Source organism: Sapajus apella, unplaced genomic scaffold, assembly GCF_009761245.1.
Source record: "Sapajus apella isolate SASKATOON/1434 unplaced genomic scaffold, GSC_monkey_1.0 scaffold29, whole genome shotgun sequence".
NCBI lineage: Eukaryota > Metazoa > Chordata > Mammalia > Primates > Cebidae > Sapajus > Sapajus apella.
In genome coordinates, this window is record NW_022436969.1 from 10,314,364 (window position 1) to 10,337,903 (window position 23,540).

At 38.6% G+C, this 23,540-nt stretch overlaps 1 protein-coding gene and 1 non-coding gene across 5 annotated transcripts in view; both read right to left on the reverse strand.

Annotated features, from left to right (window-relative positions):
* GREB1L (GREB1 like retinoic acid receptor coactivator) overlaps nt 1-23,540 on the reverse strand; it is a 316,301-nt gene that overhangs the window by 121,495 nt on the left and 171,266 nt on the right. For all 4 annotated transcript variants that reach the window (XR_004273436.1, XM_032293228.1, XM_032293226.1 and 1 more), the window contains 2 exons: nt 18,214-18,390; nt 15,213-15,335 (listed from right to left, as the gene is read on the reverse strand). Coding sequence is in view for 3 of the 4 variants with exons in the window: in XM_032293228.1 (XP_032149119.1) it covers nt 15,213-15,335; nt 18,214-18,390 (300 nt within the window). In the remaining variant the exon portion in view is untranslated. The remainder of the gene's footprint in view (nt 1-15,212; nt 15,336-18,213; nt 18,391-23,540) is intronic.
* On the reverse strand, nt 16,866-17,028 carry LOC116561609. The gene has a single exon (XR_004273514.1). It is a non-coding gene; the product is annotated as a U1 spliceosomal RNA (small nuclear RNA).

Here is a 23,540-nt window from a genome sequence, read left to right on the forward strand (position 1 = left end):
TGTCTTAAAAACAAAACAAAACAATTTAAAAATATAATAAAAAATTAAAATTAAGAAACCCAATATAGTATAATATTTATGTAACATTTACATTGTATTCATAAGTAATCTAGAGAAGATTTAAAGTATATGGGAGGATATGCATAGGTGACATGCAGATACTATGCCATTTTATATAAGGGACTTGAAGTTCTGCAAATTTTGTATCTGCAGGGGTTCTGAAATTAAGCCCTTGTGGATACTGAAAAATGACTGTATATCCTCATTTGCCACTGTAAAACCTCAAGTGATGCTGCAAAACTTCATGTATAACAACTTTAGAATAATGAACTTCCACCTTTCCCCTCCTGACCTTCAGACTACTGTTATACAATTTATTTTTATATGTATTATAAACCCAAAATGTATTATTATACTGGTGTAACAATCAATTCTCTTCTAAATAGATTTAAATTTAAAAATTATATACATTTATCTATGCAGTTACTATTTTCAGTGGTTTTCAATGCCTTGTAAAGATTCAGATTTTTGGGCCGGGTGCGGTGGCTCAAGCCTGTAATCCTAGCACTTTGGGAGGCCGAGGCGGGTGGATCACAAGGTCAAGAGATCGAGACCATCCTGGTCAACATGGTGAAACCCCGTCTCTACTAAAACTACAAAAAATTAGCTGGGCATGGTGGCGCGTGCCTGTAACCCCAGCTACTCAGGAGGCTGAGGCAGGAGAATTGCCTGAACCCAGGAGGCGGAGGTTGCGGTGAGCCGAGATCGCGCCATTGCACTCCAGCCTGGGTATCAAGAGCGAAACTCCGTCTCCAAAAAAAAAAAAGGTTCAGATTTTCATCTGCTATCATGTCTATCTGAATGATTTCCTTTAGCATTTCTTATATTGTGAGTCTGCTGGTTGTGAACTATTCCATATATTGTATATCTGGAAGTGTCTTTATTTCACCTTCATTTTTGAAAGATTTTTTTTTCGTTTTTTTACTCTGTTGCCCAGTGACAGGATTTTGGCTCACTGCAACCTCCATCTCCTGGGTTAAAGTGATTATTATACCTCAGGTTCCCAAATAGCTGTGACTACAGGCCTATACCTGGCTTATTTTGTATTTTTAGTAGAAATGGAGTCTCATCATGTTGGCCAGGCTGGTCTCAAACTCCTGACCTTAAGTGATCCACCCACCTTGGCCTCCCAAAGTGCTAGGTTAACAGGCATTAGCCACTACACCCGCTGAAAGACATTTTTTATTGGGTATAGAATTCTAGGTTAACTTTAAAGATGTTGCTCTACTGTCTTCTCATTTATATTGTTTCCCATGAGAAATCTGATGTCAGGCTTATTTTTGTTCTGCTGTACATGTCTTTTCTCTCTGGCTGCATTTAAGATTTTCGCTTTATTGTTGCTTTTGAGCAATTTATTTATTTATTATTTATTTTGAGAGTGGAGTCTTGCTGTGTTGCCCAGGCTGGTGTGCAGTAGTGCAATCTCAGCTCACTGCAACCTCTGCCTCCCAGTGATTCTCCTGCCTCAGTCTCCCAAGTAGCTGGAATTACAGGTGCCCGCCACCATGCGTGGTTAATTTTTTTGCTTTTTGTAGAGATGGGGTTGCACCATTTTGGCCAGGCTGGTCTCGAACTCCTGACCTCGAGTGATCCCCCTATATCAGCCTCCCAAAGCGCTGGGATTACAGGCATGAGCTACTGCGCCCAGTATTGAGCAATTTATAATAATATGCTTTGGTGTAGTTTTCTTTATGTTTCTTATGCTTGAGGTTCACTGAATGCCTTGGATCTGTGGTTTATAATCTTCATCAAGTTTGGGAACTTTTTGGGCATTATTTCTCCAAATATATATATTTGTCTCTCATACCTTCAGAGCCTCCAATTACTAGTATATTACGCTGCCTGTAGTTGTCCCACAGCTCACTGATGTCCATTTCATTTTGTTGTTGTTGTTGTTTCTGAATTTAGTAGCAGGTAGTTTCTAATACTGTGCTTTCATTATTCTTTTCTTTTTCTCTTGTTAATCCCCATTTAGTGTACTTTTCATCTCAAACACTCAAACACTGAAGTTTGAGTCTTTTTTGTATCTGCCATGTCTACTAACTTTTTGAAGATATGAAATATAGTTACTGTTTTAATGTCCCTCTCTGTTGACTCTAACATGTGTCCATTCTGCATTTGTTTTGATTGATTAATCTCCTTGGTATTAGTTGTATTTTCCTGCATCTTTGCACCCTGGTAATCTTTTTTTTTTTTTTTTAGACGGAGTCTCATTTTGTCACCCAGGCTGGAGTGCAGTGGCATGTTCTCAGCTCACTGCAACCTCTGCCTCCCGGGTTTAAGGGATTCTCCTGCCTCAGCCTCCTGAGTAGCTGGGATTACAGGCGCACACCACCACGCCCAGCTCATTTTTGTATTTTTAGTAGATAGGGGTTTCACCATGTTGGTCAGGTTGGTCTTGAACTCCTGACCTTGTGATCTGCCCACCTTGGCCTCCCAAAGTGCTGGGATTACAGGCGTGAACCACTGTGCCTGGCCACACCCTGGCAATCTTTCATTGGATGTCATGCATTGTTAATTTTATCTTGTTGGGTGCTGAGTATTTTTATTTTCCTATAAATATCCTGGATCTTTGTTTTGGTATACAGTTAAATTATTTGGAAACAATTTGATCTTTTGGGGTCTTGCTTTCATTTATTTTAAGCAGGGGTGGAGCAGTGCTCAGTCTAAGGCTAAGTATTATCTGTTACTGAGACAAGACCCTCCTAAGTACTCTTAGTTCTGATGTGTTATGTGTTTTTTCCATTTGGCTGGTGGGAACAGCCACTTTTCTTGGCCCTGTGTGAATGCTGAGCAGTTTCCTGTAATCCCTTTGGATGGTTCTTTCTTTCTTTCTTTCATTTTCCTTCTCCTTCCTTCTTGTTCTCCCTCCCCTCTCTCCCTTCCTTCCTACTTTCTTTCCTTCATTCCCTCCCTCCCTCCCTTCCTTCCTTTGGGACAGAGTTTCATTCTGCTGCCTGATCTGGAGTGCAGTGGTTCAATCATAGCTCACTGCAGCCTCAAGCATTCCTACTGCATCAGACTCCAGAGTAGCCAGTGCTATTGGCACATGCCACCATGCCCAACTAATTTCTTTATTTTTTGTAGAGACATGGTCTCTCATCAGGTTGCCCAGGCTGGTCTCGAACTCCTGAGTTCAAGCAATCCTCTCACCTCAGCCTTGTAAAATGCTGGGATTATAGATGTGAGCCACCACACTTGGCTTGAATGGTACTTTTTAAAAATAAGCTTTTCTGTTTTCACATTGCTGATAAAAATAAAAAATAAAAATAAAAATATTTAAAAAATCAGCTTTGAGTAGTTTCTTCACATGCAGGTACCAGTAATACTATGTTGAATATTTGAGGTACCCTCTGCACATCTTTGAGTTTCTCTCTTCTTTGTGCAGCTCTCTTCCCTCTGGTACTTGGTCTTATGAACTCTAGCAAAAGGTACACTAAGGTTACTTCTCCTTTTTAGTTAATATAAAGGTCTCCCCTCTCAGTTCCTTCTACTTGACTGAAGGAGTCTGCTGGGTTCTACCACTTTCCTCTCCTTATATCATGGTCTAGAAATTGTGAGGACAGCAAGCTTGGACAATCATAAGACTCACATTGTTTCCCATCTCTCAGGGACCACTATTCTTTGTTGCCTGATGTACAGTGTATTTAAACATCTTTTTAAATGTATTTTTGTCTGTATTTTGTTGTAGTTGTTTCAGGGAGAGGGTAAATCCAGTCTCTTTTCTCCATTTGGGTCAGGAGTGAATGTTGAGCTGATCTTCTACTGATTCTGTAACCACAGTGTTCTCCCTTTGTTTTCCTGTTCCTACCACCCTGATTCTGCTCTTGAAGTCTGATATACATGAGGATTTTACAGAACTCTGGGTAGAGCTCAATATCATCTTTGTATCCTCATCTCCTAGTACCCAGTAATTGCCCAATATAATTGTTCAGTAGTGAGCAGAGAGAGAGTTCAAATTCTAGTTATGTTATCATCTAGCTGTATCTTGAACTTATCTACATTAGGTATTGGCCTTTATTTCTACACATGCAAAGAGCTGACGAGGGATCAGTAAAAAGCAGACATTTTCTACTAACCTATACATTTGGATTAATTTTGAGAATTTTTGTATGTTTATGAAAATTATAAAAATTCAGAAATAGAAACAAACATGCTAAAATCTTACTTCTCCCACAAACCAGTTTTTTTTTTCTTCTACTAGTGCCTTTCTATGTTTTATTCACATCTTTTTACATAATATGACCAAAAAAATAGTTTCAATTTTATTTTTATTGGTTTACAGAATTATTTCCTATGTGGCTACACCGTTCACAATGATCTTTTTTTTTAGCATTTTCATCATGTGTGTATGGCACGATTTGCTCAATTGTTTCTACACTAAGGTTGCTTCTCCTTTTTAGTTAATAAAAAGGGAACTGCAGTGAATATCTTGACTCTCCATTTCACTTATTTTCTTGGGTAAGCCCTGTAAAGTGAGATTGTTCTAGCAAAAGGTATAATTTTTTCTTCTCCTCCTCCTCAGGTATAAATATTTTTAATGTTCTTGTTACATATTGCTAAACTGCTTTCTTAAAAGTTAACAACACTGTTCACCTTCACCAGCCTGGCTGAGAGTGTCAGTTTTACCAGCACTGAATTTTATCTCTGAAATAAAATATTTTGGCTAGTGTAATAAGGGAAAATGACTTCGCTGTTATTACTTATGGGTTTCTTCATTTCCACAAAGCAGGATATTCTTCCTCATGCTTACTAAAGGGTTGCATTTTCTCTTTTTTTTTTTTTTTCCTGTTCATGCCATCTCTACCTAGGTGGGGTTACATTTTCTCTTTGGCAGGAATAAAAGTCTCACAAGCACATTCACAGCCCTTAGCCTCCTCTCCTGTCTCAGAGGGGAGTAATTATTGTTTTCCTTCTCTCTCCCATCCATGGATTCATCAAATATTTATTGAGCCTCTTCAGCGTGCCAGGTACTATCTTACGCTCTGGGGATACAATAAGGGAATAAGACAAAGATACAATCCCTACCCTCAAGGAGTTTACCGTGTAAAGGAAAAGTCTGAGTGTTCTCAATATCTGGTTAGAAGTGGGCAAATTTGCCAAAGCGTTCTCGCCATATTTGGAAACGAGACTGTTAAAGAAAAGCATTAACTGAGTATTCGTAAGAAACTAAATTAGGAAAATCATGCTGGAGGAACTTTTGATGTACCTACAGAGGGAAAGGGGAAGGTAAGTGCCCAAAGGAGGACACAAAGCAGGAGGCAAACACAGCCACATCTTAGGGACTGTTCAATGATACACTCCCAATCTGCTTCCTAAACAGCCATCACCAGGGACAGAGAAGTCATCCAGGCAAAATGGAAACAAAATGATAGGCTGTGTGAGCAGGGCAGGCCTAGGTTAGGGGGTGGCAGATCACAGAATATTCTGGACACACAGAGGGCAGCATAAAAGCTCTAAACTCTTGGAAAGCAAAGGTAAGGAAGCCATGGTGGGGGGCAGGGAAGGAAAAGTGTTGGATACTTACAGAGTTCCATTTAGGGTTGTTCCTGCCCACTCCCTTCTTACACAGTACGGTCAGCTATGAGAGATTACTATGACAGCAATAATCCCACTGTACAATCACCACAGTGGGAAACAGAAAAACTCAAAAGACTTAAACATTATTATTATACCATAGCATCCCTGCCTATGATACCACTTGCTATCAAAGTATGAGGACTTCATACATTAGTACATGTATGTAGTTTGGTAGCGGGGGGGGGGAGGTAAATCTCCCTTTTATTCTCATTGAGATGTATCATTATACAGAACAGTGCATAAAACATTTATATATAGCTTAAGGAATAATCACAAGGCAAATATCTATGTAACCACCATCCAAGTCAAAGAAAAAAACAAAACAAAATACTGTCAGCAGCCAGTACCTCCTGTGTGCTCTTCCTCATCCCATCTCCTTCCCTCTGTCCAGAGGTGACCACTGTGTTATGTACGCATTCCTTAAATAGTTTAGTTTTGCCTTTAATGTAATAGCATTGAAATAATATTGGACAGAGTCTTTTGTGAATGACTTTTTGTTCAATATCATCTTTGTAAGATTAATCTATAGTGCTAGGTATAGTTGTTTATTTTCATTGCCATTTGCTATTTCATTATATATATATAATTGTTGTTGTTTTGAGACAGGGTGTCACTCTGTTGCCCAGGCTGGAGTGCAGTGGTGAGATCACAGCTCACTGTAGTCTCGACTTCCTGGGCTCAAGAGATCCTTCTGCCTCAGCTCCACTAGCTGGGACTATAGACGTGTGTCAACACACATTGCTAATTTTTAAATTTCTTTTTGTATTTTTTGTAGAGACAAGATTTTGCCATGTTCAAGACAAGGCTAGTCTTTGAACTCCTGAGCTCAAGTAATCCAGCAGCCTCAGCCTCCCAAAGAGCCAGGACTACAGGCTTGAGCCACCTCACGTGGCCCTAAATATAAATATCTCACAATTTACTTATCCATTCTATTTTTAATGAACACTTTAGTTGTTTCCTGTTTAAGGTGACTGTGAAGAACACTGCCATGAACAATCTTGTACATACCTCTTGGTGCACACATACAAAAGGTTCCTTAGAATGAAGTAGCTGGATCAGAGGATATGTACATTTTCTACTTTACTATGTATTGCAACTTACTTACAGAGACTTGGTATCAATTAATATCCTACAAGTAGTGTATATTAGTTCTTATTGCTCAAAATCCTTACCAACATCTACTACTGTCATAATTAAATTCACTGCCAATTTAGAATATGCATATAGTGTCTTGTATTTTTTATCTAATTTTCCTGATTACCAAAGTGATTAATTATGTTTTCATGTATTTATTGCCCACTTGGATATCCTCTTTTGTGAAATGCCTGTTGAGGTCCCTGCTCATGTTCTCTGTTGACATATGTTTCTTATTAATTCATAATTAAAAAAAAAAAATAGAGACTAGCTCTGTTGCCCAGGCTAGAGTGCAGTGGCAAGATCATAGCTCACTGCAGCCTCCACCCCTAGGCTCAAGTGATCCTCCTGCCTTATCCTCCCTAAGTGTGAGAATTACAGGCATGAGCCACTGTGCCTGGCTCAAAAGTATTCTTTACATGTTCTTGATACTAGTTCTTTGTTAGTTTTATGTATTACACATATCATCTCCCAATTTATGGCTTGTTTTCACTCTACGGTGACTCCTAATAGTTAGAAATTATTTTACTGTAGTAAAATATCAGTCTTCTCCTTTCTGATCAGCACTTTCTGCTTTTTTTTTGGTGGGGGGACAAAGTCTCACTCTTGTTGCCCGGGCTGGAGTTTAGTGGCACAATCTTGGCTCACTGCAACCTCCACCTTCTGGGTTCAAGCAATTCTCCTGCCTCAGCCTTCCCAGTAGCTGGGACTACAGGCACCTGCCACCAAGTCTGGCTAAGTTTTACATTTTTTTTGTAGAGACAGGGTTTTGCCATGTTGCCCAGGCTGGTCATGAACTTCGGGGTCAAGCAATCTACCCAAAATGCTGGGATTACAGGAATAAGACACTGTGCCCGGGCTTTATATATAATATTATAATAATATATTCACCTTTACACCAACAGTTATAAAACATAATTTTACATATTTTTCTACAGAGGAAGAGCCCACGTCGGCAAACATACCTAGGGCCCAAGAAAATCATTAAGTGGCCCTGCTTCATAGAGTCTTCCTAAAAGCCGTACTATTAGTGACGGGGCAAAGCCCTACAAACTAGGGGATAAAACATGTATCCTCCTAATGGTGGATGAGCATATTATCTTCATTTAGAAAAATAGTACATACTGGCTGGGTGCAGTGGCTCACGTCTGTAATCCCAGCACTTTGGGAAGTTAAGGTGGGCAAATCACAAGGTTAAGAGATCAAGACCATCCTGACCAACATGGTAAAATCCCATCTGTACTAAAAATACAAAAATTAGTTGGGCATGGTGGCACATGCCTGTAGTCCCAGCTACTCAGGAGGCTGAGGCAGGAGAATCGCTTGAACACAGAAGGCAGAGGTTCTAGTGAGCCAAGATCATGCTACTGCACTCCAGCCTGGGCAACAGAGCAAGACTCTGTCAGAAAGAAGAAAGGAAGGAAGGAAGGGAGGGAGGGAGAAAGAAATAGAGAAGGAAGGAAGGAAGGAGAGAAGGAAGGAGGGAAGGAGGAAGGAAGGGAAAGAAAGAAAAGAAAGAAAGAGAAAGAAAGATAGTATATACCAGGAATATTAATAAATTAATAAAGACTAAATTAATAATCCCCAAGTGCTAATTTCTAATTTAAATAAAAACAGAATTCAAGCAACATTTCCAGGCATCTGTCAGGTACTAGGTTATACACAGATAAACAAAAAGAGCATACAGCTTCTAGTGTATAAGAGAATATAGATGGTTTGCAAATCATTATAACGGAACAGCATCACACAAGCAGAAGTGTGGTAGCAAGGCTAAGCCATGTCTCACAAAGTTGCAAAACAGGCATTGTTAATTTCAGTTTTTGTAAATGTGCAAAGAAAACTGAAGCACAGAAAAATTGATATCCCAATTGTCAGCCAATATATCGGGTACAGTATCTGAATAGCAGGATTGAGACTCCCAGCCCTGTGCTGTTTACCATCTGCTCTGAAATAGTGCCCACCACACTGTAGATATTCAATAAATTAGACTGTATTACACTGAAAGAGAAGCAGTGCCACCTGAAAGGATTATTAATTTTCTCAGAGCAACTTTTTAATCTATTTTTATAGCTTAATTGAGGTAAAGTTTATGTATAAAATTTGCCCATTTCAAGTATTTCGAGTATACAATTCAATGATTTTTAGTAACTTTACCAAGTTGTTTAACCATCACCATATTTTCATCCCCTTAATAAGAATGCTTACACCCCATTTTCTGTTTCTCTCCATTCCCACTCTCTGCTCCAGGCAAGCACTAATTTACTTCCTTCCTCTATAAATTTGCCTTGTCTGCACATTTCATACACAAAGAACCATACAATATGTGGTCTCTTTCTTCTGGTTTCTTTCACTTAACATCATATTTTTGAAATTCATCCATGATGTAGCAGGTGTCGACAGTTTGTTTCTTGTTATTGCCGCTTGGCATTCCATCATATTGACGTTATCACATTTTTGTCTAGCCATTCACAAGTTAATTGACATTTAGGTTGTTTATAGTTTTTTACTATAACGAATAATGATGCTATGAACATTTGCATGCAAGTTTTTATAAGAATATATATTTTCATTTCTCTTGGGTAGATACCTGGGAGTGAAATTGCTGGGTCGCATGGTAGTTTTATGTTCAACTTTTTGAGAAATTGCCAAACTATATTCCAAAAGGCTGCCACATTTTACCAACACATTCCTATCAGTGGTGTATAATGGTTCCAATTTCTCCACACTCACAGACACTTGTTACTGTCTTTTTTATGACAGCCATTCTAGAGGATGTGAAGTAGTATCTTTTTTTTTTTTTTTTTTTTTTGAGACGGAGTTTTGATCTTTTGCCCAGGCTGGAGTGCAATGGCGCAATCTTGGCTCACTGCAACCTCCACCTCTCGGGTTCAAGCGATTCTCCTGCCTCAGCCTCCCAAGTAGCTGGAATTACAGGTGCGTGTCACAAAGCCTAATTTTGTATTTTTAGTAGAAACAGGATTTCACCGTGTTGGCCAGGCTGGTCTTGAACTCCTGACCTCAGGTGATCCACCCGCCTTGGCCTCCCAAAGTGTTGGGATTATAGGCGTAAGCCACTGCACCCACCCCTCATTATGGTTTTGACTTGCATTTCCCTAGTGATATTGAGCATATTTTCATGTGCTTGTTAGCCATTTGTATATATATTTTGAAAAAATGTGTATTCCAAATCCTTTGCCCACATTTCAGTCGGTTTGTTTGTCATCTTATTATTACGCTTTTGTAAATTCTGGATGTTAATACTTTATTAGATTTGTGTTTTGCCAATATTTTTACCACTCTGTATTTTGTCTTTTCATTTCTTAATGGTGTCTTTTTATTGATACATAACTGTGCATATTTACGGGGTACACATAATGTTTTGATACATGCATACAATATGTAATGATCAAATCAGGATATGCAGGATATCACCTCAAATATTTATCATTTTTGTGTATATGTTGGAAACATTCAAATCTTCTAGCAATTTAAAAATGTATATTATTGATAATGATAGTTATGCTACTCTGCTGTCAAACACTAGAACTTATTCTTTCTAGCTAACTTTATACATACTAGCCAACCTCTCTTCACTCCCACCTCCTCATCCTTTGCAGCCTCTGGTAACCATTATTCTACTCTCTTTCTCTATGAGATCAACTGTTTTTAGCTCCCACGAGTAAGTGAGAACATGTGATATTTGTCATTCTGTGCCTGACTTATTTCATTTATCATAATGACCTTCGGTTCCATCCATGTTCCTGCAAATAACAGGATTTAATTCTTTTCTTTATGACTAAATAGAATTCCATTGTGTATATAAACCACATTTTCTTCATCCTTAAAATTTTGAAGTGTAAAAGTTTTGAATTTTGATGAGGTCCATTTTATCAATTTTTCCAAAAACAAATCCTTATATTTAGAGTCAATTGACTTTTGAAGTGCAAAAGTTTTGAATTTTAAAGAGGTCCATTTTAGCAATTTTTCCAGAAACAAATCCTTATATTTAGAGTCAGCTGATTTTTGACAAATGCAATTCACTAATGAGAAGATGGTCTGAAATTGGACATCCATAGGTGAAAGGATGAATTTAAACTCTCATTTCATACTATACAAAAAATAACTCAAAATGGCTCATCGACCTAATTACAAGAATTAAAACAATAAATCCTTTAGTAAAAAACTTGGAAATTTTCAAAATCCTGAGTTAGACAAATAAATCTTTCATCTATTCTTGAATTCTTATCCTGATTAAACATCATATGTATGTGTGTTAAGTTTATAATGCAGGTAGATAAAAATATAGCCCCCTTCAGTAAAAATAATAAAATATTTCACTGAGATTGGAGACCAAAATTTGAATTAGCAATTACACGAAAATGTTAAGAGAAGACCAGGCACGGTGGCTCACCATGTAATCCTAGCACCTTGGGAAGCCAAAGCAGGCAGATCACTTGAGGTCAGGAGTTCAAGATCGGCCTGGCCAATATGGTGAAACCCCATCTATACTAAAAATACAAAAATTAGCCAGGTGTGGTGGGGTGTACCTGTAGTCCCAGCTATTCGGGAGGCTGGGGCAGGAGAACTGCTTGAACCCAGGAGGTGGAGGTTGCAGTGAGCCGAGATCATGCCATTGCGCTCCAGCCTGGGGTTCATAGTGAGACTCCGTCTCAAAAAAAAAAGAAAAGAAAATAAAAGATTAAGAGAAAATAGGCAAACAGTAAGTGGTAACCCAGCCAGAAGAGAACATACAGAACTTAGCAGGTAGAACTCAAGACAAAGGCATGCAAATAATGCATTAAACTCTGCTTCAAATACTATGCAATGCATGTACCCATACTTGAGGTTAAAAATTGTGGATTACAGGCAGTCACTGACTGTAGATTAAGATTAGGAAGAAGGCAATCTCCTACAGAAAGGTGAATCTCAATCGATCTAAAGTTAAGGAGGTGCTGTATATGCTAATATTTGCAATGGTATCATAATGCCAACATGAAATTTCTACAGCCCATTATATTCAAGTGTCAGAAGAAAGAAATTACAATTCATTTACATGAAAATTTTAGATACAAAGTATCACTTGTAAAGGCACTTTCTTTTATTAAATTTTCTGGGTTGTATCTGAAACTGTTAACAACTAATTTTCATAGTCAGATTACCACTTACATCCTCACCAGGGACACAAAAGAATGTGAGCATAAAACTTGGCCACTGTGTTCACAGTGAGTCAGTCAGTGCCTTCCCCTTGTTCCTGGTCTGTGTCTCATCATGGCAACTGCAGGAGACTTTGCTAAAGCCTGAATCTTGATTTCCTCTTTCAAAGCAAAATTTGTTTACAAAGTATATTTCCTGGTAGAATTAAAATTGTATTACTTCTTATTAACATTTTAATATCTTGTCATTATTTTCAGGTACCACTGGTTATATACCTACCTCTCCCTCTTAGGAAAGGTTACATGTTTTATTGTTCTTTTTCTTTTTTTTCTTTTTTTTTTTCTCTTTTCTTGAGACGGAGTTTCGCTCTTGTTACCCAGGCTGGAGTGCAGTGGTGTGATCTTGGCTCACTGCAACCCCTGCCTCCTGGGTTCAAGTGATTCCCCTCCCTCAGCCTCCTGAGTAGCTGAGACTACAGGCATGCACCACCATGCCAGGCTAATTTTTTGTATTCTAGTAGAGACCAGGTTTGACTATGTGGTCAGGATGGTCTCGATCTCCTGACCTTGTGATCTGCCTGCCTCAGCTTCCCAAAGTGCTGGGATTACAGGCACGAGCCATTACTCGGCCATTTTTTAATTTTTTAAGACAGGGTCTGGCTCTGTTGCCAGGCCAGAGTGCTGTGGCGGTATCTAGGCTCACTGCAACAGCACCCGGCTAATTTTTGTATTTTTAGTAGAGATGGAGTTTCACTATGTTGCCCAAGCTGATCTCAAACTCCTGAGCTCAAAGGATCCACACGTCTAGGCCTACCTACCAAAGTGCTGGGATTATGGGCATAAACCACCAAGCCTGGCCCTGTTTTATTGTTCTTTAATCCCTTATATTCATTTTTTTTTTTTTTTTTTTTTGAGACGGAGTTTCGCTCTTGTTACCCAGGCTGGAGTGCAATGGCGCGATCTCGGCTTACCGCAACCTCCGCCTCCTGGGTTCAGGCAATTCTCCTGCCTCAGCCTCCTGAGTAGCTGGGATTACAGGCACGTGCCACCATGCCCAGCTAATTTTTTGTAGTTTTAGTAGAGACGGGGTTTCACCATGTTGACCAGGATGGTCTCGATCTCTTGACCTCGTGATCCACCCGCCTTGGCCTCCCAAAGTGCTGGGATTACAGGCTTGAGCCACCGCGCCCGGCCTAATTTTTTTTTTCTTTTGAGATGGAGTCTCACTCTGTCACCCAGGCTGGAGTACAGTGGCACGATCTTGGCTCACTGCAACTTCCACCTCATAGATGCAACTGATTCTCGTGCCTCAGCCTCCAAAGTAGCTGGGATTACAGGCACATACCACCATTTCCAGCTAATTTTTGTGTATTTGATAGACACAGGGTTTTGCCATGTTAGCCAGGATGGTCTCTAACTCCTGACCTCCAGTGATCCTCCCACCTCGGCCTCCCAAAGTGCTGGGATTACAGGCGTGAGCTACCATACCCAGCCATGAATGGTTTTTAAATCATTGCAGACATCAGTTGAGTACTGGAACCCTGCCTTATAGCATTTGATAAGGTTCTTAAAACAAAATAAACACTTGATACATTTTTGTTGTAATAAAGTAAATCTTAGCTTTTAACACTGTGGGCTTAATAACATATACCATGGGATCAATCAAATTACTAAAATGATATTCTAAGAGAGACATGTAGGTGTGTCATTAATATAATGATGGCTCATTTTTCAATGCCCAGATCCAAATGCTATCTTGTTTCTTTCCAGAATACCTCGTGACACCATGTTCTTTCATTTATTCTAAAGAGAAGTGGCTTATTCTCTTAAATCAGAGCCTCTATCTAAATCTCCCGGGCAATTTAAAAGCCAAACTTTTTACAATCCAGGAAGAGGTGGACTTAGCTGAGTACAGGCACATAGCAAGAAATGCCCCAAAGAAAGTTAGCCTTATTATCATTGCTGCTATTGCTAACATATTCTAATAATCACTTATACCTTGAGTAGAAACAATTGACCAGCTCATCAGAATTTCACACTAATTTGAAAGAGGTATGTTATGTAGCAAATGAAGACCACTTAATTATCAATTTGTGGTTGAGTAAACACTGGCAAAGTAGATAGGCTATGAAGTTTGCATATCAGACAAGTAAAATGTACTCTATAAAAAACAAGTGACATGAAAAAAATTCACAAAGTCTTTTAAAATACTTTCCTTCTTGTCTGAGATATAACCAAGGCTGGTTTTGAGTAGTTTTCTCAAATACTATCTGCAGTCATCTTTTCAGGCAAAGCCCTCCAGCCCTTTGGTTCCCTGGAGCCATGAAGTTCTACCGGTAATCTTTTTTTTTTTTTTTTTTTTTTGAGACAGAGTCTCTTGTCCAGGCTGGAGTGCAATGATGTGATCTCGGCTCACTGCAACCTCCGCCTCCCGGGTTCAAGCAATTCTCCTGCCTCAGCCTCCCAAATAGCTGGGATTACAGGCACACACCACCACACCCAGCTAATTTTGTATTTTTAGTAGAGACGGGGTTTCTCCATGCTGACCAGGCTGGTCTTGAACTCCCGACCTCAGGCAATCCGCCTGCCTCACCCTCCCAAAGTGCTGGGATTACAGGCATGAGCCACGTGCCTGGCCCCACTTGGAATCTTATCTTGGCTTCAGGGCCTGGGCCGGTGCTCTATACTGGAGGAATTTTTAGAAGCCTCAGATGAGTAGCTTATCTGCTCAGTAGTAGATCAGTCATTCTGCTGATCCTGCCCTGATGTTGTGACCTAGTTTCAGGCACTAAGATTTTATCTAGTTACTCATAACTAAGTCCCTCTCTTGTACCACTAGAAAGTAGATCCTAGATTCATCCATTGTCATCCATAATCGTAGCCTAGGACCTTGCTTTGTAGTCCAGTTAGTTAGAGCCCTGCCCACTACCCTGGAACTCCAGTCTTCATGACTGTGTCCCCAGTACTTGCCAATGCATGGCTATGATGCAGACTTCCCTCATGTCTGCATTTCTACTTACTGCCCACTGTCAGTCTCCCCTAGAATGAGGTCCTAGGCTTCAGCTAAATTTCCTAACAACTGTCAGGACTATAAGGACTTCGGTCCTGGTCATCCAAAGATGAATCCATCTCAAGGCTGAGTTCTAATTCTAATAGTAACTCAAGTAATACCTTTATTTTGAAATCTCTCTATTCAAACCAGCCAGCAGGAAGTACTTAAAAAAAAAAGAAGCCTCATTAAATATACATGTGATGCTTGAAATGCCAAAAGAAAATACCCCATACCTGTCTGAGTGAATCCTGCTTTGTATCCATTAGTTGTCCCATTTTCTGGGGTCACAGTTGAGGACACTGAAGAGCTTGGTTTAATAGTTTGGCAAGAAGCAGAGGATTGTCGGCTTCTACATTCTGGAAAAGAGTAAAAATCACATTGTATGAAATAATCAGTGTTTTGGTAAAACAGGTGATGGGCACACAATCTATAAAATATCTGAATTAAATTGCTGCTCCTTAAGCGGCAGCCACCTCTCTAGAGATTCCCTTCCCCAATCCTGACTCCAACAGAATATTTAAACTAGTGAACACAGTGCTTTTGTTTGGAAGGCAAATAAATAGTTTCAAAAAAAATTGGACCTTTGTTCCCTATATACTAGTTCCCAGAGGAAAAATACTCATAACCAATATAGTCATGGTAGTTTAATGGGTAAGTCAGAGGCTAAAACATTAGTAATTTATGAAAACCTAGTAAGTCTTTCAATACCAGTTAACATCCTACCTGGGATTGGTTTATGTATAAAAAGTAACCAAGGGTCTGTCTAGGCTGCCTACAACCTTCTCTTCATAACCTTAATTTAGGTTCAAAAACAGAAGCAAAAAAAATGTGTAGGCAGTAGAGAAAAATTTATGCTCAAATTAATATTATTCCCAGTTCTTATTAAAGGAGACTATATTCAAAGTGGTACTGATCATGCTATACCAAGCTTCATTTTAAGCAAATCAGTATTAATGGGCCTCTGGCATATTTTAATAGTGCTTTGTACTGATTCAGGTAGAAAGTAAATACTAGGACAGCCTGTGGGACTGTTAACTTCCAACAAAATTTCACCCTATTAGTCTCAAAAAGTAGCATGTGAAAAAGGAATATAAATGATTATATATGACAAAGTTAATTATAGACGGTTTTTTAGAATATCTCCAAGTTTATCCGATACATACAAGGACTGGAAGCAGTTTTCTGTAACTTTCTATGCTATGGCTTTCTATGAAGAGCTATTGTATTCTAGCCTAAGAGCGTATCTCCAATATGTAATATATACATACATGTATATTGCTATTATCTGTACATATATAAATTATATAGATATAATTTCAGTTCCAAAATAGCAACTATTATAAACGTGAGGTTTCTTTCACAAATGTTATTCTTTATTAGGAAGAAGAGGCCAGGCATGTTGGCTCATCCCTGTAATGCTACCATTTTGAGAGGCCGAAGTGGGTGGATCACTTCAGCTTGAGATCAGCCCAGGCAACATGGCAAAATCCTATCCCTACAAAAAATACAAAATTTAGCCAGGCACGTGGTATTCATCTGTAGTCCCAGCTACTTGGGAGACTGAGGTGGGACGATCACTTGAGCCCAGGGTGGGGGAGGTTGTAGTGAGCCACTATACTCTAGCCTGGGCAACAGAGTAAGCGCCTGTCTCAGAAAGAAAAAAAAAAACGAAAGAAGAATTGCCATTGAGTACTAAGAAGTTAAAAGTATTTTATACAACCAAAACAAGGCTAAAGAAGGAAATTAAAAGGGAGGGAGGTAATATCTATCCTATTTTTATCCTTTTCTTAGGATTTATGATATTCAATTGATTTTTATGAGAAAAATCCTTAAATAGGATAAAGACTTTCTTTCTCCTTTTTTTTTCTTTTTTTTTTACGAAAAACCAGGGGAAAGTGCAAACACAGTCCCCCACTACCACAAATTATGCAGTCCAGTTGCCCACATTTGGGGAAATCACAGGGGTCAGCACATCCTGAGTGCAATGGATAAGCTTGCCATGGGAAAACCACCTTCGTGATCATGGTATCTCCCCTGCCAGGTAAGTATGGGATAAAGACTTATCTATAATTATCCAGCTTATGATTTAGTGGTCACAAGCTTTAAGTTCTGATAATACCTGTCTTGGAATATGTACCCATTTCCTAAAGAACCATATAATGCTACTTCAAAGGTAACCAAGAGAAATTAAGGTGAAGGGCTCAGAAACAAATCTGCAGTTGTAATTTGGAATATGATGCTGTTTTTCATATTCAGGCAAAAATCTTGTGTAGACATCAAATAGAAACATTAAAGATAAATATCAAATGGAGAAAAAAAATCTTAGCCTCTAAGAAACTGATCAATAGGATAATAATTAAATACTTTTTTTTCTGTAGCACAGTGAAGAGAACTTCTGTCAATTCCTATCAAGCACATGAAGATGTGAATTTTCAACTGGATTCATTTTTATAAATAAGTTCTTTCTAATGTATAAGAAATAACACTTTGCCAACTTAATAGTGTATTTTCCCAGGTTATTATGAAGAGAACATTAATGTTTATTCTAAGTATGTTTAGGTCTAGTTAAAATAGAAAAAATGCTGGAGAACCTCCAAAGAAATTAAACAGAGAAAAAGGGAGCTATCACCCTGAGGTCCTCTCTAAACGATGGAAGAGCTAGAAAGAGTCCATTTTTGCCCCTGAAAGCTGTACTCCTTTCCCAAGAGACAAATACAGAAACATGCACTTTCCTTTATTTATTTAGAGATGAAGTCTCGCTCTGTCACCAGGCTGGAGTGCAGTGGTGCGATCTCTGCTCACTGCAACCTCTATCTCCCCAAGTTCAAGCAATTCTCCTGCCTCGGCCTCCCAAGTAGCTGGGATTACAGGTGCCCACCACCACGCCTGGCTAATTTTTGTATTTTTAGTAGAGACAGGGTTTCACCATGTTGGCCAGGATGGTCTTGATCTCTTGACCTCATGATCTGCCCGCGTTGGCCTTCCAAAGTGCTGGGATTACAGGCATGAGCCACTGTGCCCGGCCAACATGCACTTTCCTAAACTTGAATTGTCTCTGTTAAAAATAGTAAGGGGCAAGCCAAATAACCTACCAGAAGGCTTTACATTTTTGGATATCCTTCTGAACTTGAGATATTTATCAGTATCGCACCTGAACCCTGAACCTTGTATGGTTCACTTGTCACCATTGTAAAATCTCCATTCCCTCCCCTTTTCTTCCTGGAAATTGACTACCTTTCCAGCAGATAAGAGGTCCCTTAGAAAGCACACCCTGGGAGCTTCTGACTAGGTAGTACTTTAAGTGCTTCTGCTTCTTTGGCTGAGTGGTGAGCTTCAAGTTAATGTGGTTTGAAAATTCCGTGAAATATCGAAATCCTCTTTCTCCGCAACCAATACAATTTCCAGAAAACCCTGAAGTGAGGAAAACCAATGTTACTAATGGCCTTGTAAGTTGATACAATACTTTTACGTATTAAAAAGCATAGAAACATTCGCATTCTTTGCCCCGAAAACGTCTCAATTTCAAGGAAATAATTCAGAGGGAAAAAAACGAGGTACACATCTTTTTTAGCAGTTATTTTACAACAGTGAAAGACTGGAAATAATTTAAATGCTGCTCTAAAAAATAATGGATAAGGAAATAGAGTAGATAAATATAGTAATGGTTAAGGAAATGGAACACATAATATAATAAAAAGCTTGGCTCTAGAATGTCTATTATTTCTTCCCCACATACTCCTTCTAAGAGAAGCTGCGTCTTCACCCTGGTTCTCTGCCCTCTCTACCACTTAAACTTACCTCCATGGCCACAGCTGGTGAGCCTGTGCCTCATCGTCTGACTCAGTCTGGGACAGTCAGACTCTTTGTCTTGGAATTTTGAAATAAATACAAAAAGTCAGGCAGTGTACTGGAGGCTGGATTTGTAAGGGTTTATAGAATTGGAATCCAAATTAGGGCTATGTCAGCCACATGTAAGCTAAGGTATGGGAACCAAGAACCATGAAGAGAAAGCTGATCTGTGAAGAGGACAGCAGAGCACGGGCTAGATGTGCAAATTCAGGGCTTTGTCAGTTTCAAGTTTCTGTGAGATTTAGCTATACTTTCCGACAGGAGTTCCTTGAGATTCCCATTTCCCCTTTTCTAACACTTCTTTATTTATACTAGCTTATTATTCCTTTAGATCTAATATCTGAATAATTCCTCACTCAGACAAATCAAATGGAATAAAAACTTTGGTGACCTGGTGGGAGCAGGCGACATGGAAAAAAGAAGAAACAGAGAAAACTGGTAGGATGAAAAGCTGCATCTTGCTTTACTGAAAATCAACTTTTTTGGCCGGGCACAGTGGCTCATGCCTGTAACCCCAGCACTTTGGGAGGCTGAAGTGGGCAGATCATGAGGTCAGGAGCTTGAGACCAGCCTGGCCAACATGGTGAAACCCCATCTCTACTAAAAATACAAAAATTAGCTGGGCATGGAGGCACGTGCCTGTCATCCCACCTACTCAGGAGGCTGAAGCAGGAGAATCACTTGAACACAAGATGTGGAGGTTGCAGTGAGCTGAGATGGCGCCACTGTACTCCAGCCTGGGCAACAAGAGTGAAACTCCATCTCAGGAAAAATAAAAATCAGCTTTCAGTCCCCCTTAATACACAGAGTAAAAGCAGACAGTAAGAGAGTGAGTTCTTCTAGTTGTGTCTGATGAGGACACAATGTATTTACTATTATATAGATTAACAGGACAAAAAAGTTGTAATAAGAAAGGGCATTACATATTGTATAAAGGCAATATCTCTATATGTAAATAACTGAAAACAAATTCACTGATGAAGTGATATACTTTTTTCAGACCCCTAAACCAACGTGTGTATGTGTGTCTGTGTATGTGTGTATTGTTTTGTTTTGTTTTGTTTTGAGACGAAGTCTTGCTCTATTGCCCAGGCTGGAGTTTAATGGCACGATCTTGGCTCACTGCAACCTCCCCTTTCCGGGTTCAAGCAATTCTCCTACCTCAGCCTCCTGAGTAGCTGGGATTACAGGAAGGTACCACCACACCCGGCTAATTTTTTTTTGTATTTTTGGTAGAGATGGGGTTTCACCATTTTGGCCAGGCTGGTCTCGAACTTCTGACCTTGTGATCCGCTTGCCTCGGCCTCTCAAAATGCTGGGATTACAAGCGTGAGCCACCGCGCCTGGCCTCAATCTGATATATATTTATAATTAACAAAGACATATAAAAGGCTGGGTGCGGTGGCTCATGCTTTTAATTCCAGCACTTTGGGAAGCTGAGGCGGGCAGATCACAAGGTCAGGAGATCAAGACCATCCTGGCTAACATGGTGAAACCCCATCTCTACTAAAAAAAAATATACACAAAAAATTAGCTGGACATGGTGGCATGCGCCTGTAGTCAAATCTAAGTGGGAGACTGAGGCAGGAGAATCACTTGAACCCAGGAGGTGGAGGTTACAGTGAGCCAAGATTGTGCCACTGCACACTGGCCTGGGCGACAGAGCAAGAGTCCAACTCAAAAAAATTTTAAAAATAAATAAATAAAGATATATAAATAGAGAAGAGAAAAGCCAAAAGGATTAAAGATAGCCTATCTCACAATATCCTAATCTCAGAATGCTAACCATCAATTCAAAGCATTTATATACAGGAAGTCCAGTTTATTATTATTCAATACACAACTATTTATTGAGCATCTACCTATATGCTAGGCAGTTTCCTAAACACTGAGGAAACAGTGGTGAAAAACATATTCATAACCTCTGGTCGATTACATAGAATTAATAATTTATTACTGCCACTCTATAGACATGTAAACAATTGCATAAATGACTTAAAATATATTCAGAGATGGATTATATTTGAGAGCATTTGACTATTTGGCTAATACCTTAAAGTAGTCCCCCCCCAAAAAAAGGTTGCCAATGGCTGCTTAGGTCACCAAAGTCATCCATCCATCCATCCATCCAACCACCCACCCATCCATCCGTCCATCCATGCATCCAACAAATACTGTACTCTATTATGTGCTAGAGACTGTTGTAGGCACCAGGTTTTTTAGCACTGAACAAAGCAAACAAAGCCCCTGCCTTTGTGGAAATTACATTCAGGTCTGATCATTGTACCTTCATGGAAAACTGCCTGACCTGTGAAGTAGATATGCCATACCCAAGACACAGAAAAAAGCTACAAGAACCTTTCAGTCAAAATAATCAAGAACAGTGCCAAAACATGAAGCTTTTAACTGATAGGTCCAAGTGGTTTAGAAAAGATTAGTGTGAGAATTAGAATTAACAAAGTACTGATGTTGAGTGTGATTGTTTATCTTTTCCTCTGTCTATTTTGAGGTGAAAAGCAAGAGTGTGAAGAGGAAGAAAAGCCATGGGTCTGAATAATCTGCAAAGGAGAGGATCTTCACATTAATAATAAGTTAACAATATAAAAGAGTTAGAATCCTACAGTCCATTTTAAAAACTCTGTATGATTTCAGCATTAGCCTTCCTTCAAGGGAGATTTTATCTGCTTAACATTCTTGTTGTCATTGAAAACAAAAAATAATACCACTCACAGCCAAATTACCTTCTAGTTTTTCTAGCAATCAAGTCTTCCAATTGCACGGTAGATTTGGGTCACGGGCACTACCAACTGGATCAATATATGTTTAAATCAATTCCCCCACAGTCTTTGGAATCTGCGTAATTTATATTAAAATTTAGACAAATTGATATCGGAATCCATAGGTGTTCTAAAACAGTGGAAGCTTAAACATTTTTTCCCACTATATTTTACTGCATATAAAAATCATCCACTTTAAGAAATATTGGATGTGTATTAGTTTTTGGACAATAGAGTACTAAACATGTAAAAATCTCAACAATGTGCTAATTTAAGAAAAACCTGACATTTTGTTGCTACACTGCACTTTTACATGGAGAAGTGGTTAGTGAAAAATTATGTCCACTTACAAGGCTGGAGAAAGTTAGCAAGGTTCCAAGTCTGTAAGGGTACTTAATAAGTACAATAGTAAAATAACTACCATTTGAAGAGCAAATACTATGTCCCAAGCACCGTGCTGGGTGGGTACTTTAAAGACATCATCTCATTTGATCTTTATGACTCCACAAGGTAGGTGTTAATGGCCCTATTATATGCATGGACAATCTAAGACTTTAAGTTCTTAAAATACTGAACTTAAAGTGCTGAAGTTCTTAAAGTGCTAAGTGGCAAATCTGGGATTCGAACACAGTTCTGATTCCAAAGCCCATGGTCTTCTGATTTCTAAGGATTATGAAGTCTATTACTCTGATGGTGTTTTCTGTGTCTTTTCCATGACATATTCTAAGAGGATTCTCTAGTTACAAAAAATCATTAAACAAAAAATACATTATGAGAGATTTTCATGGTCTACAGTCAGAGCCACACCTGAACTGTTTCATTAGATGAGACTATAATGCTTTTCAAATGCTAAAAAGTTTTCTGAAGTTGTTCTACTATAGCCTACTACGCAGTAAGCTCTGTGAGAAATAGGACTGTGTCTTATAATTGCTGTGTTCCTACATCAGAGCCTAGTCTGATTTCCGTCATTTTGAATAAATACTGCTGAATGAAAAAAGGAATAATTGGACCTTCTTTGCTCTTTTAGTCCAGCATATTAGATTTATCATTAGACTTCTATATTAAACCATCTGCTCAATTTCACTAAAACAAAGTGAAATTTTTTTTTTAATGAGAGCCTTATGAAAAATGAAAATTACCATTTCTTTTCCTATGAACCATGAAAAGCCTTTAAACTATAATTTAAGGAACTTCTATGAGGCGTGTGCAGGGTTACTTTCTGGCTCAAGATATTGATCAATGTATTGCTAGACTTTCTGATGATACTATATAACTAGGAAGAATGTATCAGACTACAAAAACAAATACACATCATGATAAATGCAATATTTGAATTCACTGACCTATTTTTTTCCTTTTTACTGATATTTGTGCCTAAAACATGATTTCATCTATAGTAAGAAAAATTCTTAGAAACAAAAACAACAGTAGAGAAATGCAGCAGTAAAAAAGCAACAAATCTCATGTGTTTTCTTATCTTTTTAATCATTTAAAATAAAATAAATCAAGTCTGTTATTTCCTATGATATAGGGAAGCTATGTTGTGAAAAAGCCCAGACTCTAACAACAGAAAGTAAAATAATTCTGAGATAAAGTCATTTACATTTTATATCATATAGAGATATAAAGATATATGGTCCTAGTAATTTTGGTTGAACTAATGTTAAATATAAAGTGAGAATCACATCACGTAAGTATAGCTAGAAATAATGGGTGGTATGGAAAAACAACAAATAATCTACAAAGGGAATAATCCACAGATGCACAATTAAGAGTTGACTTGATATCAGGTCCAAATCAATGACTAGAGAGAGTAAATTCTCTTTCCTTTGTAAAATATTAATTTTTGATAAATTGCATGCTTTTTAAAAATGCCAGGTCAAAAAAGTCATTTATTTAAGGTAAGTGTTTTCAGAATGAATAAAAATGAAAAGG